Source organism: Anabas testudineus, chromosome 11 (genome assembly GCF_900324465.2).
Source record: "Anabas testudineus chromosome 11, fAnaTes1.2, whole genome shotgun sequence".
Classification (NCBI taxonomy): domain Eukaryota; kingdom Metazoa; phylum Chordata; class Actinopteri; order Anabantiformes; family Anabantidae; genus Anabas; species Anabas testudineus.
This window is the reverse complement of record NC_046620.1, coordinates 21,139,139-21,157,992: the sequence shown is the minus strand read 5'-3', so window position 1 is coordinate 21,157,992 and position 18,854 is coordinate 21,139,139. Positions and strand designations below refer to the sequence as shown.

At 40.6% G+C, this 18,854-nt stretch overlaps 3 protein-coding genes across 3 annotated transcripts in view; 2 read left to right on the top strand and 1 right to left on the bottom strand.

Annotated features, from left to right (window-relative positions):
* On the bottom strand, positions 1 to 2,113 carry rpa3 (replication protein A3). The gene is made up of 4 exons (XM_026348917.1): positions 1,953 to 2,113; positions 1,798 to 1,872; positions 278 to 389; positions 1 to 191 (listed from the first exon to the last, which is right to left on the bottom strand). Exons 1-4 carry the CDS (start codon positions 2,049 to 2,051, stop codon positions 109 to 111), a joined length of 369 nt encoding a protein of 122 aa, XP_026204702.1. The 5' UTR covers positions 2,052 to 2,113; the 3' UTR covers positions 1 to 108.
* A 4,387-nt stretch (positions 2,114 to 6,500) lies between these two features.
* The window catches only part of umad1 (UBAP1-MVB12-associated (UMA) domain containing 1), a 12,699-nt gene continuing 345 nt past the window's right edge, over positions 6,501 to 18,854 (top strand). The window contains exons 1-4 of the mRNA XM_026348513.1: positions 6,501 to 6,632; positions 6,855 to 6,945; positions 10,652 to 10,737; positions 16,730 to 18,854. The exon at positions 16,730 to 18,854 is cut by the window's right edge and continues 345 nt beyond it. Of these exons, the coding sequence (XP_026204298.1) occupies positions 6,864 to 6,945; positions 10,652 to 10,737; positions 16,730 to 17,005 (444 nt within the window). The 5' untranslated portion in view covers positions 6,501 to 6,632; positions 6,855 to 6,863 and the 3' untranslated portion in view covers positions 17,006 to 18,854. The remainder of the gene's footprint in view (positions 6,633 to 6,854; positions 6,946 to 10,651; positions 10,738 to 16,729) is intronic.
* glcci1a (glucocorticoid induced 1a) overlaps positions 17,813 to 18,854 on the top strand; it is a 34,692-nt gene continuing 33,650 nt past the window's right edge. The window contains exon 1 of the mRNA XM_026348116.1: positions 17,813 to 17,827. Within this exon, the coding sequence (XP_026203901.1) occupies positions 17,813 to 17,827 (15 nt within the window). The remainder of the gene's footprint in view (positions 17,828 to 18,854) is intronic.

Genomic DNA, 18,854 nt, shown 5'->3' with positions numbered 1-18,854 from the left:
TTTAAGTTCTTTAATTTTATTTTCAAAAACAATTTTATATTACAGAGAACCTATTTTTTACTAAACACAAAGTAGAGAAAATAAGAAGAAATTTAGTGATGTGAGCACTCATCCACTTGCAGCCACTTCAAACGGGTAGTGCTGGGGGAAATCGTGGATGACCTTCAGAGCTTCATTGTACAGCTCTAAATCTGGAGCAGAACAGCACAATGTAAGTCACAGCTGATGAACTCTGGTGTTTTCCAGCTGCTTTCTGTGGTAATGATATAAAACGTACCAAAAGGAATGCCCTTGTCCTCGCGTAGCATGTTGTATGCTGCAGCCATTATTGCTCCTTTGTTGGACACCATGCCGATCACCTCCAGAACACCGCTGAGCTCTTCTTCAAGCTAAAGGAAAACAAACAGATTTCACAACAGTTGACTTTTTGGTGAAGTGATGCTCCAACTTTCATTAATGCCATAAAGTACTCTGTATGTAAATGTTCCTATTGTCTATAAAAATGTGTTTTTTTGAGAGTTTTATTTTAATTTTACAAAACACTTCACAGGAGTAAATAATCAGGAAAATGTGGAGGTTTCTCAGTTTCTTACTGCAAAATAAAGTCAGCTGAGGGCAGGACAGCTTGATAACAGATCACTTATTTGTGTCTTCTTTGGTCAGAGTGGCCATGCAGCTCTCATCTAATGTGCTTTAATGGGCAGTGGGGAAACATCTCAAGATCAACATGTTGATCTTGGAGCCAGGACAGTGATATAAGTGTCTGGCGCTGAAAACAGAGACACAGGCTTTGATACAACAGCGGTATTGATGCAGATATTTCTTTTTATATATGGGGTTAATCTCTACAGCATTACCACTGGGCAAACAGCTGAGTGCTGCTGTGTGTACGCTGAGTGACGTGAACGTGAACGTGGTGCATCAGATCAGAAATCCAAGGTTAGGAGTGCTGGTCTGACACACACTGAGACAGCTGCTGGGTGAGATAACAAGGACGTGTGTGTGTGTGTGTGTGTGTGTGAGTGAGTGTGAGTGAGTGTGAGAGTGTGTGAGAGTGTGAGAGTGTGTGTGTGTGTGTGTGTGTGTGTGTGTGTGTGAGTGTGTGTGTGAGTGAGTGAGAGTGTGAGAGTGTGTGTGTGTGAGTGAGTGAGAGTGTGAGTGTGTGTGAGTGTGAGTGTGTGTGTGAGTGAGTGAGTGAGAGTGTGAGTGTGTGTGAGTGAGTGTGTGAGTGTGTGTGTGAGTGAGTGAGTGAGTGAGTGAGTGAGTGTGTGTGTGAGTGAGTGTGTGTGAGTGAGAGTGTGTGTGAGTGTGAGTGAGTGAGTGAGAGTGTGTGTGAGTGAGTGTGAGTGTGTGTGAGTGTGTGTGAGTGAGAGTGTGTGTGAGTGTAAGTGTGTGAGTGTGAGAGAGTGTGTGTGTGAGTGAGTGAGTGAGTGAGTGTGAGAGAGTGTGTGTGTGAGTGAGTGAGTGAGTGAGTGTGTGAGTGTGAGTGAGTGTGTGTGAGTGAGAGTGTGTGTGAGTGTAGTGAGTGAGTGAGAGTGTGTGTGCGTGCGTGTGCGTGTGTGTGAGTGTGTGTGTGAGCGTGTGTGTGCGTGTAGTGTGTGAGTGTGAGCGAGTGTGTGTGTGAGTGAGTGAGTGAGTGAGTGTGTGAGTGTGAGTGTGTGTGTGAGTGTGTGTGTGTGTGAGTGACTATACCATTGTCGATCTGTCATACAGCTACTAACTAGAATTAAAAGCTCCGGTTCCACCATCACCCACCCTGAGGCCGACAGGTAGCTAGATACGAGCCCCTGTACTCACCGGTTCATTCAGTTCCACCGTGGCCATCTTTCCTTCTCCGTCCGACACCGTGAACGTTTTCCCGCTCGGATGGACCTGAAAACACGTCCCGTTAGTGACAGCGCAGTGTTTGATCCTAAAACGGTTTTAAAATGTCTACTGTAAACCTCACGCACCTTCTCAACCCGCCCAACGAAGCAGACCGGCCTGCTAATGTGCTGCGACAACATAGCGCAGTTGATCCTCGGTTTTGGGACGTCCAGTATGCCCGCCATCTTCAGACTGTCAGCTTATGGCGACATGGAACTATGAACTGAGCAGGACAGCGCGGGAAATGTTTGTTGTTTGCTTTTGTATGACGTCGTAGCCTAGGCGGGCGGTGCATCTAAAATGACGCTGAAGACGCGCTGCCTGGTGAATACGGTAGGTCCAGGTATAGCAATGGAACCACCCTACGTTTTCAATACGACATATCCGGTGTGCTCGTATATATTTATTCCCCGGAAACATACGTGGATAGTTCCATCACATCCATGTGATGCACATGTTTATTATCAGTCAGAAAACAGACTTGATCCACTGGGAGCAACACATTAGCTTCTTGAAGATGTTTTACCTCTTACTCCATAGTTAAAGTTCTGGGAGCAACACATTAGCTTCTTGAAGATGTTTTACCTCTCACTCCATAGTTAAAGATCTGGGAGCAACACATTAGCTTCTTGAAGATGTTTTACCTCTCACTCCATAGTTAAAGATCTGGGAGCAACACATTAGCTTCTTGAAGATGTTTTACCTCTCACTCCATAGTTAAAGATCTGGGAGCAACACATTAGCTTCTTGAAGATGTTTTACCTCTCACTCCATAGTTAAAGATCTGGGAGCAACACATTAGCTTCTTGAAGATGTTTTACCTCTCACTCCATAGTTAAAGATCTGGGAGCAACACATTAGCTTCTTGAAGATGTTTTACCTCTCACTCCATAGTTAAAGATCTGGGAGCAACACATTAGCTTCTTGAAGATGTTTTACCTCTCACTCCATAGTTAAAGATCTGGGAGCAACACATTAGCTTCTTGAAGATGTTTTACCTCTCACTCCATAGTTAAAGATCTGGGAGCAACACATTAGCTTCTTGAAGATGTTTTACCTCTTACTCCATAGTTAAAGATCTGGGAGCAACACATTAGCTTCTTGAAGATGTTTTACCTCTCACTCCATAGTTAAAGATCTGGGAGCAACACATTAGCTTCTTGAAGATGTTTTACCTCTTACTCCATAGTTAAAGATCTGGGAGCAACACATTAGCTTCTTGAAGATGTTTTACCTCTCACTCCATAGTTAAAGATCTGGGAGCAACACATTAGCTTCTTGAAGATGTTTTACCTCTCACTCCATAGTTAAAGATCTGGGAGCAACACATTAGCTTCTTGAAGATGTTTTACCTCTTACTCCATAGTTAAAGATCTGGGAGCAACACATTAGCTTCTTGAAGATGTTTTACCTCTTACTCCATAGTTAAAGATCTGGGAGCAACACATTAGCTTCTTGAAGATGTTTTACCTCTCACTCCATAGTTAAAGATCTGGGAGCAAACACATTAGCTTCTTGAAGATGTTTTACCTCTCACTCCATAGTTAAAGATCTGGGAGCAACACATTAGCTTCTTGAAGATGTTTTACCTCTCACTCCATAGTTAAAGATCTGGGAGCAACACATTAGCTTCTTGAAGATGTTTTACCTCTCACTCCATAGTTAAAGATCTGGGAGCAACACATTAGCTTCTTGAAGATGTTTTACCTCTCACTCCATAGTTAAAGATCTGGGAGCAACACATTAGCTTCTTGAAGATGTTTTACCTCTCACTCCATAGTTAAAGATCTGGGAGCAACACATTAGCTTCTTGAAGATGTTTTACCTCTCACTCCATAGTTAAAGATCTGGGAGCAACACATTAGCTTCTTGAAGATGTTTTACCTCTCACTCCATAGTTAAAGATCTGGGAGCAACACATTAGCTTCTTGAAGATGTTTTACCTCTCACTCCATAGTTAAAGATCTGGGAGCAACACATTAGCTTCTTGAAGATGTTTTACCTCTTACTCCATAGTTAAAGTTCTGGGAGCAACACATTAGCTTCTTGAAGATGTTTTACCTCTCACTCCATAGTTAAAGATCTGGGAGCAACACATTAGCTTCTTGAAGATGTTTTACCTCTCACTCCATAGTTAAAGATCTGGGAGCAACACATTAGCTTCTTGAAGATGTTTTACCTCTTACTCCATAGTTAAAGTTCTGGGAGCAACACATTAGCTTCTTGAAGATGTTTTACCTCTCACTCCATAGTTAAAGATCTGGGAGCAACACATTAGCTTCTTGAAGATGTTTTACCTCTTACTCCATAGTTAAAGATCTGGGAGCAACACATTAGCTTCTTGAAGATGTTTTACCTCTTACTCCATAGTTAAAGATCTGGGAGCAACACATTAGCTTCTTGAAGATGTTTTACCTCTTACTCCATAGTTAAAGATCTGGGAGCAACACATTAGCTTCTTGAAGATGTTTTACCTCTCACTCCATAGTTAAAGATCTGGGAGCAACACATTAGCTTCTTGAAGATGTTTTACCTCTTACTCCATAGTTAAAGATCTGGGAGCAACACATTAGCTTCTTGAAGATGTTTTACCTCTCACTCCATAGTTAAAGATCTGGGAGCAACACATTAGCTTCTTGAAGATGTTTTACCTCTCACTCCATAGTTAAAGATCTGGGAGCAACACATTAGCTTCTTGAAGATGTTTTACCTCTCACTCCATAGTTAAAGATCTGGGAGCAACACATTAGCTTCTTGAAGATGTTTTACCTCTCACTCCATAGTTAAAGATCTGGGAGCAACACATTAGCTTCTTGAAGATGTTTTACCTCTTACTCCATAGTTAAAGATCTGGGAGCACCACATTAGCTTCTTGAAGATGTTTTACCTCTTACTCCATAGTTAAAGATCTGGGAACAACACATTAGCTTCTTGAAGATGTTTTACCTCTCACTCCATAGTTAAAGATCTGGGAGCACCACATTAGCTTCTTGAAGATGTTTTACCTCTTACTCCATAGTTAAAGATCTGGGAGCAACACATTAGCTTCTTGAAGATGTTTTACCTCTTACTCCATAGTTAAAGATCTGGGAGCAACACATTAGCTTCTTGAAGATGTTTTACCTCTCACTCCATAGTTAAAGATCTGGGAGCAACACATTAGCTTCTTGAAGATGTTTTACCTCTTACTCCATAGTTAAAGATCTGGGAGCAACACATTAGCTTCTTGAAGATGTTTTACCTCTTACTCCATAGTTAAAGATCTGGGAGCAACACATTAGCTTCTTGAAGATGTTTTACCTCTTACTCCATAGTTAAAGATCTGGGAGCAACACATTAGCTTCTTGAAGATGTTTTACCTCTTACTCCATAGTTAAAGATCTGGGAACAACACATTAGCTTCTTGAAGATGTTTTACCTCTCACTCCATAGTTAAAGATCTGGGAGCAACACATTAGCTTCTTGAAGATGTTTTACCTCTTACTCCATAGTTAAAGATCTGGGAGCAACACATTAGCTTCTTGAAGATGTTTTACCTCTCACTCCATAGTTAAAGATCTGGGAGCAACACATTAGCTTCTTGAAGATGTTTTACCTCTTACTCCATAGTTAAAGATCTGGGAGCAACACATTAGCTTCTTGAAGATGTTTTACCTCTCACTCCATAGTTAAAGATCTGGGAGCAACACATTAGCTTCTTGAAGATGTTTTACCTCTCACTCCATAGTTAAAGATCTGGGAGCAACACATTAGCTTCTTGAAGATGTTTTACCTCTCACTCCATAGTTAAAGATCTGGGAGCAACACATTAGCTTCTTGAAGATGTTTTACCTCTTACTCCATAGTTAAAGATCTGGGAGCAACACATTAGCTTCTTGAAGATGTTTTACCTCTCACTCCATAGTTAAAGATCTGGGAGCAACACATTAGCTTCTTGAAGATGTTTTACCTCTTACTCCATAGTTAAAGATCTGGGAGCAACACATTAGCTTCTTGAAGATGTTTTACCTCTTACTCCATAGTTAAAGATCTGGGAGCAACACATTAGCTTCTTGAAGATGTTTTACCTCTCACTCCATAGTTAAAGATCTGGGAGCAACACATTAGCTTCTTGAAGATGTTTTACCTCTCACTCCATAGTTAAAGATCTGGGAGCAACACATTAGCTTCTTGAAGATGTTTTACCTCTCACTCCATAGTTAAAGATCTGGGAGCAACACATTAGCTTCTTGAAGATGTTTTACCTCTCACTCCATAGTTAAAGATCTGGGAGCAACACATTAGCTTCTTGAAGATGTTTTACCTCTTACTCCATAGTTAAAGATCTGGGAGCAACACATTAGCTTCTTGAAGATGTTTTACCTCTCACTCCATAGTTAAAGATCAGTAAGTGGAGACACTGACAGGGAACACATATTAAGGTTAATAAGGCTTTTTTCAAATAGTTCCTAATATTTTCTGTCACTTAAAAAGATCACCAATTACAACATCTTCACTTTTCTGTATGTATGGATATAAATCTGTTCTATACAGCAAATTAAAAGCAAACTAAAAGCTAAATCCTTGGCAGCAGAACTGAATGTGGCCTTCATTGTTTCTCCACGAGCACAGATTGAGGTGAGCAGCGTCAGTCTTCAGTCCGGACTCAGCAGGTTCCTGAAGCAGCTGCTCAGTTAGCGACATTAGTGGAACCGAGTGGAACCAGAGGTATGGAACCACAGGGGGACGTTCTCCTGTTCTGAAGTTCGTGACAAGAAACAACAAACGTAAGAGCGTCATTACCATTTAGTAGAAGTTCAGCTTCCGTAGCTTTATTATAAAAAACAAGGGAGAAAGATTAGCTTCATAGTTCATAGCAAAGAAAAAGACATAAGGGGAGTTTCACAGCGTCGTGCTCTCAGCTGAGTTTGATCGTCTTACTAACACTGACATGGCAGATCACACATCTCATCTAATGTTCCGTAATATCTCATTTCTTCTGTGGACAGAAGAGAATCATGCTGAGTTTCCTTGGACTGCGGAAAGACTCGAAGAAGTCAACAGCTGACAAGGAAGGAGATGGAGGATTTGTTATTGTCGGTGAGAAACTGAAACCAACCAGGTTTCTGTTGAGTTGAACGTGTTGTTACATATAAAGCACAACGTAAACTCTCTGTCTCTGAGCTATATATATATATATATATTTATATATATGTATATATATGTATTAATCCTTCAAATCCATGTTGTGCAACAAAATGTTAAGTTAAGGGTGCCATAAAAAAACAACTTCTGAAGAATGCAATGTCTCATTTTCACAAGTTAATTTTTAGTAAATTTGTATTTATTACTTTTGTCAGTTTCAGGTTATTTCAGCGACTTTTATGGGTTTTTCTTTCCTTACGGGAAACTTGCCAATAATTTAGACCACGTCTGTTGTTAGAAGAGCTTCTAACAACAGAGGATTAATTTGTCAATGCGGTTTCATCTTGTGTATCATGTTGATGTCTTAATCAATAATGGCCTCAGCAAGTAAGTTGAACTAGCAAATAAATAAATTGGTTTGTGTTTAGTTATTATAGCCTTGCTGTTGCACAGCACCTAATAATAATAATAATAATAATATGTGTACTGTAGTAGTTTTATTGTGACATTTTCTCTACAATAACTAATGTATTTTCTTCTACTTTTCTACCTAAAACCACATAAATCTATATGGATTGTCCTAAATAACACTTTGTTTTATATAATCTTGCAGAGAAGTGCAGTATTATTTGCTGTTAATCCTTTTTTTAATTGGAGGAGCTGGTGGAGCTGACACAGATGGCCAGCAGCTACATGTTATTTTTGGCAGAAGAGAGCAAGTGTCAGAGCCAGGCTTTCCCTTACAGGCTGAGGAGACCAACTGAGCTCACAGACTTTCACTCTCTGTTCACTGTTTACCATTTAGTCATGTTTTCCCATCAGATATGGCCTTAATAGTCAGCAACATACTCCTAAATGGTTAATATGTAATCAAACCTGTCGATAATGTCAAGGTATCCCACGTATACTGTAGCTCTATCAATTACACTCACCCAGCCTTTCACTGGTATTTGAGGGGACCTGAGAGTATTTTGTAGAATGCAGTTCATCTTACAAGTAAATGCTTTTTGTTTATTGATTTAGCTTCTGGTGGATTACAGGTAAACAGAACACATAAACAAAGCTGAGCTTCTGGTCCCACGCACAGCTGAGTTGCAGGCAACTTCACTTCTAACAAGCAAGACCAAAATAAGGCCATGTCAAGGTCTTGTCGCTTCTATCTCCTGTCTGGTTGTTCAGGGAGAGACGCCTACTGTTTGAATAAAGGCCACTAATGGAAATAATGTAGCCTGAATTGTTAGAAGTCTGGGATCAGACTAAGCTAGAGTTAATTGATTAGGATTGGGATAAAACAGAGACTAACCCAACTGATGCCCACATGCATTTCTAGTACAAATGGTGAAAAATTAGTTTGAAAAAACTAAATCCTCCCCCTTTACAAAAGTATTCAGATACTCGATGTGACACTTTCAACTGGGGTTAAGGTGTGTCATTGCTGCTTCTCAGCAGCAGGGATAGGGATACTGTTCACAGTTGAAATTAAGCCAAATACCAATAGTTTCTTGGAAAAACCCTTGAGCCTGAAGCACACAGCCAAGTCAACAGTGGATTGGGATACTGAATTAAGACTACTTACTTTGAATAATACTAAAAATACTTTGCTAAGAATGAGATCAGTTTTTGAATAAAGAAAATTATTTCTATCAAAAATGAGGTTTCAAAAAGTGTTTGAAGTGATGCTTTGTAATTGTATTTTTAATAGGACAGATAGCAACTCAGACTGCTGGAGCCCTATGTTAAAATCATATCAGAGAATGATGATGACTGATGATGCCATAACATAAAACCAAAAGTGAGAATGACTAGCTCATGTCAATACTCTTGCACAGCAGATCAACCTTAAGTATTGATCACCTTCAGATTAAACCGGTTTGCCTACATAAAGATGCTGCTCTGGGGTTCCCAAGCCTTTTCCTATGTTCAAATATTCAAACCTGCCCAAATGATACAGGCTGGAGAGAGATGCTTCAGGATGTTATAGCAATAAGGGAAAATGAAATTAGGGATCATTTACTAGAGTTATTATCAACTTTGAAGACACCTTTGTCCTTTTGCATTCATACACCTCAGGGTAGGCAGCTCTCTGTTATCTCAATATGGAAGCCACTGGAAGGTGCAGTTTCTGCAACAGTAAGAGTAAATATGGCAAATGCCCGGTGAGAAACATTACTTTTACCTGCAATATGCTGCTTAATCTAGAACTAGCATGAGACTCTGCTCCAGTCAGCCCCCCCTCTCCCTGTTCTACCATCTGCTGTACACCACCACGCACCTCACAGCTTTTCAGGCATTAGTCATTCTCACTTTTTACCAAGTAGCAACTATATTTACTATACAAGTAGAGAACAATGATTCTGTGATGGGTTAAAAGGATGAGCCTCATAAACTTTAACAAGCAAATATCAAGAATGTTCTGACATCATGGGAGGTGCCGACAGCTTCTGTCCACAATGAAGTTTTGGAACATATTTCTACTGTAGTTTAGTCACTGACGTTACTGAAGAAAGCTCTCTGCTTCCATAAGAAAAATGCTGTGGGGACACAGGAAAATGAAAAATTAGGCTGATCTACAACTACTCAGACTTGGAGGCATACATGTTAATACATAGAGTAAAAAGTCATTACAGAGTCATTACAGTGACAATATGTTTGCTCATTTCCAGAAGCGCTAATGCTTTGTAATCCATAAATGCAATCAGAAATCCACTAGTACAACACAAATAATCACTGACCTGGTTTGTGTCGAGGAAAACAAACTGCTTCAGAACATTTTTATTAGTTATTGTGTGTGTGTGTGTGTATATATATATATATATATTTATATATATATATTTTCGGTGGTTCAATTCCCAGCTCCTTCTGTCACATGCCAAAGTGTCCTCGGGCAAGATACTGAACCTCAAGTTGCACAGCAGCTTTGACATCAGTGTGTGTGTGACAAAGTGCTATACAAGTGCAGACCACTTACCATTTACATGAATGGAGACCCAGTAGAATGCGTCTGCTTGTCCCACTGGATTGAGCAGTGCTTATCCTGATCTTAATAGTACAACTAATGTTGTGTCTGCCTTTAAAGGTTAAAGGTCTAGCGGAAAGAAAAACAAAACTTGGAGTTACCAATATTTTACTTGTCCATCCATTAGTTGGTATAAGCTGGCTGCTCTGGTTATTCCAAACCTTGAAATTCAGTACAATTACATTTACACGTGTGCCTTTGTGAGCTGGAACTGTCATTTTGTATAACTAAAGATATGATATTTAGTTTCAGTATTAAGGCCAATAACGTATTAAAATCAACTTGCACAAACTTGAATTAATGATGTACACATTGTTTTTGATCAAACGACCCAAGACGGCTGGTTAGTGTAGTAGTAAGATCACCGCCTTCTGTGTGGGAGACTGGGGTTTGAATCCAAGCTGTGGCCTACCTCCAGTGGGGGTCCTTAGGCAAGACCTCCTTATGCTTACCCTGCCTACCCTTGTAAGTCGCTTTGGATAAAAGTGTCTGATAAATGACTAAAAATGTAAGACATGTAAAACATAGCTGTGCTGTTTAAAATGAGGTTACATGATAAAAGTTTAACCAAGCTTAATATTAATATCAACTGTTAAAGTTTTATTTTTAGTGAGTTGTCTGTTATCTGTCTTATTTGCTCTGCAGGAGAAACAGCTGAAGAACAAAGGAGAAAGATGCAGACCATAAACACTGCACAGCCATCGACAAATGTCATAGTGCAGTCATCAAAGGTGAGTTTGCTGATGCACGTCCAGGATTTAGAATCTGATATGGAGTTTAAAGAAGTGTACTGGAAGTGTTGTGATTCACCTCTGGGACCAGTAGCTATGACCTTCTCATCTGACCTTATTTTACATAGTTCACACAGTCTCCACAACAGAGAAGTTGACAGGTGCAGGGAGTCCATGTTGAGCCACTGCACCAAAGTCTTCTGCTGCCATTCTCCATGCTGGCTTCCAAACACAAGCCTACATTTACTTTATGAGCCTTAATTCTTCGGTGTTAGTTGGTTGGTTTCTAATTAAGGACAATGTGTGTGTTTGTGTGCACACGTTTAGTCCATATGGCATCTTGGTGATACCACATGTCCCACAATGAGTGAACAGCTCATCCATCCACCACTGAGAAGCCAAAACATTGTAACCTCATTCCAAAGTCTATATATGCAACTTAAATGCACACACACACACAAACACACGTTTTCATCCCTTGTGGGGCTTTTACCTTTGCCATGTGTAAGTGGTGCAGTTTCTATGCCACTGCTGGAGTTAATAGATGTAGAGCAGCACTTACTTTTTCCTAAATGACTGCAATGCAGAAAAGAGAAAGGACATTGGAGGAGATGGTTTGTACCAGTACTGAACTAAATACTGTGCTCTGTGTCACTATCACATGAAGTGGCATGTCTGGGGCGGCGCATAGCAGACTACAATGTGGTTAGAGGTAAATGTTCTGCACTTATATAGCGCTTTTCTACCTAACTGGTACTCACTCACATTTGCACACACACCTGTGATTGGCAGACAACTGCTCTACCTATTGAGTATTGCAATATCACTGGAACCCATTGAAGGAATTTCTTCTATTTGGCCTATATGTCCACTTGGACTCAAAGATGAAGTGATGAAGGTGATTACAATTGGGTGGTTAAAGGTCAGAGGTCAAGCTTGCTGACCTCAGGTCGGTATCACAATCCTTAAGGGGATTTCTTCAAATTTGGCACAAGTGTTTGAACTCAAGGGTGAATTAATTAGATTTGGATGGTCAAAGAAACACCTATGACCTCATGCCTTGCCAGAAAATGGAAGCCATGGGTGGCTCAATAGGTAGAGCAGTTCAAGTCAAGTCAAGTCAAGTCAAGAAGCTTTATTGTCATTCCAACCACATATAGCTGAAGCAGTACATAGTGAAATGAGACAACGTTTCTCCAGAACCATGGTGCTACATAAAACGGCAACAAGACAAACATGGGGCTGAGGACTGCTAAGTTGTCCTAGCAAAACACATAAAGTGCATCCTGTGCAACCTGGTGCAAACAGTGCAAGAACACAAAGAAAAAGTGCAGACAGACGTCAGAAGACAGTGCAAAAACAGAACACAAAACAGCAGCGACCAGTAGCGGAAATGAATACAATTTACAACTGAAAGATGGAAACATGTCAAATCTAGCGAGTGTGTGTGCTCAGTTCAGTTTGTTGTGTGTGTGTTGAGGAGCCTGATGGCTTGGGGGAAGAAACTGTTCAAAAGTCTGGTTGTGAGGGCCCGAATGCTCCGGAACCTCTTCCCTGATGGCAGAAGTGTGAAGATTGGGTGTGAGGGGTGGGTGGGGTCGTCCACAATGCAGGTAGCCTTGCGGATGCAGCGTGTGGTGTAAATGTCCGTGATGGAGGGGAGAGAGACTCCAATGATCTTTTCAGCTGTCCTCACTATCCGTTGTAGGGCCTTGCGATCCGAAACGGTGCAGTTCCCAAACCAGGCAGTGATGCAGCCGCTCAGGATGCTCTCAATGGTTCCCCTGTAAAATGTAGTCAAAATGGGGGGCGGCAGATGGGCTTTCCTCAGCTTCCTCAGGAAGTAGAGACGCTGCTGGGCCTTTTTGCTGATGGAGCGGGTGTTGAGTGACCAGGTGAGGTTCTCCTCCAGATGGACACCAAGAAATTTGGTGCTCTTGACGATCTCCACTGACGCTCCATCGATGTTCAGTGGAGAGTGGTCACTCTTTGCTCTTCTAAAGTCAACAACCATCTCTTTAGTTTTCCCAACGTTCAGAGACAGGTTGTTGGCCTTGCACCAGGCTGAGAGCTGATGTACCTCCTCTCTGTACGCTGACTCATCGTTCTTGCTGATGAGACCCACCACAGTCGTGTCATCAGCGAACTTGATGATCTGATTCGAGCTGTGCATCGCTACACAGTCGTGAGTCAGCAAAGTGAACAGCAGTGGACTGAGCACACAGCCCTGTGGGGCCCCAGTGCTCAGCATGGTGGTGCTGGAGATGCTGTTCCCGATCCGGACTGACTGGGGTCTCCCAGTCAGGAAGTCCAGGATCCAGTTGCAGAGGGAGGTGGTCAGACCCAGTCGGCTCAGCTTCCCAATCAGCTGCTGGGGAATGATGGTGTTGAATGCTGAGCTGAAGTCTATGAACAGCATTCGAACATATGAGTCTTTGTTGTCCAGATGGCTGAGAGCCAGGTGGAGAGTAGTGGTGATGGCATCGTCCGTGGAACGGTTTGGACGATATGCAAACTGCAGAGGGTCCAGTGAGGGTGGAAGCTGGGACTTGATGTGCCTCATGACCAGCCTCTCGAAGCACTTCATGATGATGGGTGTGAGTGCAACAGGGCGGTAGTCTTTGAGGCAGGAGACAGTAGACGTCTTCGGCACCGGCACGATGGTCGTTGACTTGAGGCATGTAGGAACAACGGCGCTGCTCAGGGAGATGTTGAAGATGTCGGTGAAGACATCCACGAGCTGATCTGCGCATTCCCTGAGGACCCTGCCAGGAACGTTGTCAGGACCAGCAGCCTTCCGTGGGTTGATTCTGCGTAGAGTCTTCCTCACGTCGGCTGTGGAGAGACAGAGTACCTGATCATTTGGGGGAAGGGTGGATTTCCTAGCTACCGTGTTATCTGCCATTCATAGGAGGTGGTTTGATTCCCGGCTCCTTCTGTCACATAGAGGCAAGATACTGAACCCCAAGTTGCCCTCTGGTGAGTCAGATCTTGGTGTGTTGAGGTTAGGTAGAAAAGCGCTATATAAGTGCAGAACATTTACCATTTACCATAACATCTGGATTAAATGCCCACTTGAACTCATGGAAAGTTAGTAAAATATGAGTCTAGACAGACATGCAAATTAAATACAACTGTAAAATGCAACCGTAATGCTGCAATTCTAGTTTCAGCATGTTTTTAAAAATCTTAAATGAATTCAGTGATAGGTAGGACTTTAAGTCTGTCATTATAAGAATTCAAATGAAGTTGATGCAGATTTGAGGAATTTCTCTCATTCCTCAGGCATTCCTGAGACATCACATTCAAAAGAATTGGATAAGTATTGATAGTCACGTTGACCTTTAACCTTTAGCTACCAAAATTTAAACATTTCGTCAATGTTGTCCGAGTGGACGGTTGTGGCAGATTTGAAGAAATTCCCTCTACCCATTCCTGAAAGTGCCTTGAGATGACTTCTGTTGTGATTTGGCGCTATACAAACAAAATTTAAAGTAATTAAATTAGTTCACACGATCAAATAAAAACAATACAATCAAATCATTACATCAAGCAAAGTATTAAATGGAGACTGTGCAAGAAACAACGCTTGTAAAGTTGTGTTGTGTTTGAGCACCATGCTATATCGACTGAAATTCCCCAATTAGAAAACACTTGGGGATTTTCAGTCGATAGCATGGTGCTCTGCATCAGCTTCAATTGGGGAGAGAGACCAGTGTCATTGGCTGTTCAGCTTAGCTAATCAGTACAGGAGAAGAGAAACAGAAGTGATGATTAAAACAAAATCATAAACAACAAAGTCATGAGGGCACACAAACAGTAAACAGGGAGTGAGAGTAACAAAGACTAATATGGTAACAAAGTATTTGAATGACTAATACAGACTGCTGCCACCTGGCCGTTGGTATGGAGAGTTACACACGTGGACATAATTGTTGGTACCCCTCTGTTAAAGAAAGGAAAAACCCACAATGGTAATGGAAATAACTTGAAACTGACAAAAGTAATAATAAATCAAAATTTACTGAAAATTAACCAGTGAAAATCAGACATTGCTTTTGAATTGTGGCTCAACAGAATCATTTTAAAAACAAACTAATGAAACAGGCCTGGACAAAAATGATGGTACAGTACCCCTAGAAAAGATTGAAAACAGTTTGACTATAGAGACATGTTAAACGAACATGTGTCCTCTAATTAACATCACTGGTGTCTTTGAACTTGTAATCAGTCAGTCTATTTAAAGAGTGACAAGTAGTCACTGTGCTGTTTGGTGACATGGTGTGTACCACAGTAAACATGGACCACATAAAGAGAGTTGTCTCAGAAAATTAGAAAGAAAATTATAGACAAGCATGTTAAAGGTAAAGGCTATAAGACCATCTCCAAGCAGCTGGATGTTTCTGTGACTACAGTTACACATATTATTCAGAAGTTTAAGTTCCACGGGACTATAGCCAACTCTGAACACTTCCCTTGACATGGCCGCAAGAGGAAAATTGATGTCAAATTGAAGAGACGGATAACACTAATGGTAACCAAAGAGTTCAGAACAACCTCCAAAGAAATTAAATGTGAACTCCAAGGTCAAGGTACATCTGTGTCGGATCGCACCATCTGTCACTGTTTGAGCCAAAGTGGACTTTATGGGAAACGACCAAGGAGGACTCCACTGTTGAAAGCAAATCATAAAAAAAGTGAGACTGGAATTTGCCACATTGCATGTTGAAAGCCACAAAGCTTTTGGGAGAATGTCCTTTGGACAGATGAGACAAAACGGACGCAGAAATGAAGAACGCTGTAGCTACTGTGAAACATGGAAGAGGCTCGGTTATGTTCTGGGGCTGCTTTGCTGCATTTGGCACAGGGTGTCTTGAATCTGTGCAGAGTACAATAAAATCTCAAGACTATCAAGGCATTCTGGAGATACAACAGGATATTGACCCACAGCTAAAAAAGAATGGATAATACCAAAACATTGGACTATTCTGAAGTGGCCATCCATGAGCCCTGATCTAAACCCTATTGAACACCTGTGGAAAGAGCTGGATGCCATCTGAAGAAGACACCCTTCAAACCTCAGACAACTAGAGCAGTTTGCTCAGGAGGAGTGGGCCAAAATACCTGTTGACAGGTGCAGAGGTCTCATTGACAGTTACAGAAATTGTTTGATTACAGTGATTGCTTCAAAAGCTTCAAAATTATTAAGTTAAGGGTACTGTCATTTTTGTCCAGGCCTGTTTCATTAGTTTGTTTTTAAAATTATTCTGTTGAGCCACAATTCAAAAGCAATGTATGATTTTCACTGGTTAATTTTCAGTAAATTTTGATTTATTATTACTTTTGTCAGTTTCAAGTTATTTCTATGACCAATGTAAGTTTTTCTTTCATTAACAGAGGGGTACCAACAATTTTGCAGAAAGAATTCCAAAAGGTTCACATACTCTTTCTTGCCACTGTATATAAAACCTCATTTACAGGTAGAGTGTTTGTTTAATATTGCATTTAACAAGAATACATGTTGTGTGGCCACATCAACTTAATATTTGAGCATTGCTAGGATGTGATTTTTGATATTTATTACCTTCTAATCATGATTTTCTCCACGTCCTTCACCTTATTCCAGAGTTCAGACTGACTGGCATTTGGTAGCATGTCCTGTGCCTGCACATGTGCAGTGGCGTAGGAAGGAAGGTGGCTGTTACAAAACTAAATAAAAACAGGTATAAAACAAACAATGATGGAAATGAAAAAAAGAGACAACTCATTACCTCTTTGGGGCTTCAGAGTAAGCATCTCCTTCCGAGTGACTCAGATGTTACCTAAATCAAGGATCTAAAATTACCTTCTAGGAAAAGTTTAAAATTAACTGCAGAATGCAGTGAAGCCCCTCCCACTGCCTTTTATTTATTTATTTTATTTATTTATTTTTAGCCAGCGTCATCTGCATTTGCCTCTTTTTCCTTATTAACTATGTCTTTTTCTCTCACAGTCATCCTGTACAGCTGCAGCTCAACCCACCCACATACAGCTTCCTGCAACTTTACCTGCCACAGGGCCTATAGCAGGTCCCTCAGCAGGTGAATTGCCTTCAACCCTCCCAGATCTTCTTGGCGATGTTCCGTTCACATTGGCTCCTCATGTCCTGGCCATGCAGGCAGGACTCCCCCTCATTCCTGATGTGCTGCTGTCCCAAGACATTAACTACAACCTGGCTCATTTTCAGTACGACTTTACTTTGGAGAACTCTGTGCTCCATGATGCCTAGATAGTTCGAATTTCAATATCAGGACTGACGTCAGCAGCAAACAAACGTTATCAGAGATGGTGATACTTGTAGAATAAGTCATTTTCTTAAAGTTATGCATAGTGGCCCATACTACAAAAACAAGACCAAAGTCGTACTAAATTGAAATGATTTTTTCAAGAGAAGCTTGATATTTTATTGCCAAGTCTTTTGTAGTCCTTATGCCGTTAGCTGTCTGGTGTTTGGAATAGTGAAATTTCAAAAATGACTGCAAAAAATGACTTTAAGTGTGTGGTACCTTGATGATGAAGCAATAATGTCATTCAAAGTGTAGTACTTGGACAAGGAATCCCACAGAAAAACTACCTCCCCGAGTTATATCCAAGTCTTCAACAGGATCATTCGATGGAAAGTACACATTTTTCATCTGATTATATATGAGTTGCATCATGTAGAGATTGTGTGATTGACAAAGTCAGACAGTAACTTATCTAATAACTAACTAATCTTGTGTAATAATTTTAAATATTTGACATTACATGAAGCAACAACACTTTGCCCCTATAAAGGTTGAGTATATTACGTTGTTCCTTACTAATGACAGCCATATTTGAATTTAGCCTGATAGTGGCCTTCCTATGGATCCATTCTATTTTTCTGCTAGCAGTATATTATTTATTCTGTTGCATTATTACTCTTTGCTCTCTTTTTATAATGAAATGCAGTTTTTCCTTAGAATATAGTCACTTATAAACCAATCAGCCACATTAAAAACACTGAAAGGTGAAGTGAGGAAGACTGTTTTGTTGTTACAATGGCACCTGTATGATGGTGCGGCAGCAAGTAAACAGTCAGTTCATGAAGTTTATAAAGGGGGGAGGTGGTTTAAATGTTTAAATGCTGATTGGTCTGCTTGTCATTAATTACAACTTTTCTCACTATACAGCTTGTGCACATTTTACTTCTGCACAATGTGTCACACCATGTACAGTCCACAGTGTACACCTGACAGTTTATGCTGCATTACCGCTTCTTACATTGAACATTCAATGTAAATAGTGCAAGACCACTTTCAGTTGGTAGTAGAGCGATGTGGTACCGTGCATAATAGGAGGTCATGCTGCTGTTTGTGTGTTTACACAGTTTAGTTAGTAACAGTTATTTAGTAAAGGGGTTAGTCTTCCAACATACTGCAATCTCTCAAATAAGTCTCTCAAATGTCAGCATGTGTCCATGTTTACTCATTGTCATTATACTGTATGCTCCATAGCACTAATTCATCCTTACCACTCTGCTGCTCTGAGTCTCTCTTAAGCACAAATGATTTAATCCGCATGCGTGCATGCCAAAGCTTCCCACTTTCCTGATTGACTTTAAATTTTTGAATGGGAGAAATCTGCAGGATTTGTGGTGTTTATTGATCATAGTTTAACTTCTATCTGCAGTGGAAGCTGTTGAAAATATATTGAAAAGTTCCAACTCAGATTAGCAGAGTGGTGTGTATTGTTTGAGTAGTTGCAGGTGCGTAATACCAGTTGATCAGTTTTCCTCCAGGCTTTGTTATTGCCCGCCTTGATTTGTTCTAGCTACTTTTAGTCTCTGCTATTATTTTTATGTCAGTGTTTATTTGAAAATTGATTGTACTTGTTTAAAGCTTAAATACAATCTCTTTTGCTTTATTGCTGGTAAACACCTTACTTCCCCATTCATTCAACCGTAGTTCTTATTTTACGTACAGTTTTCTTTGATGTGAATCCTAGTTTGAACGGTGTTGTAAACAGTTAACGTGGTGCTGGCTGTATTACAATTAATTTTTTAGATATGAGCTTGTTTAAAAAAACATAGAATGTTTGCTTAGGAAAGCAAATTA

What these genes read in the sequence shown, in the direction of transcription:
- rpa3 (XM_026348917.1), bottom strand. Translation starts at nt 2,051, where the DNA reads ATGGCGGGCATACTGGACGTCCCAAAACCGAGGATCAACTGCGCTATG. An exon ending in TCGTTGGGCGGGTTGAGAAG is followed by an intron (nt 1,873 to 1,952) that starts GTGCGTGAGGTT and finishes ACGTGTTTTCAG; the next exon opens with GTCCATCCGAGCGGGAAAAC. An exon ending in CGGTGGAACTGAATGAACCG is followed by an intron (nt 390 to 1,797) that starts GTGAGTACAGGG and finishes GTTTTCCTTTAG; the next exon opens with CTTGAAGAAGAGCTCAGCGG.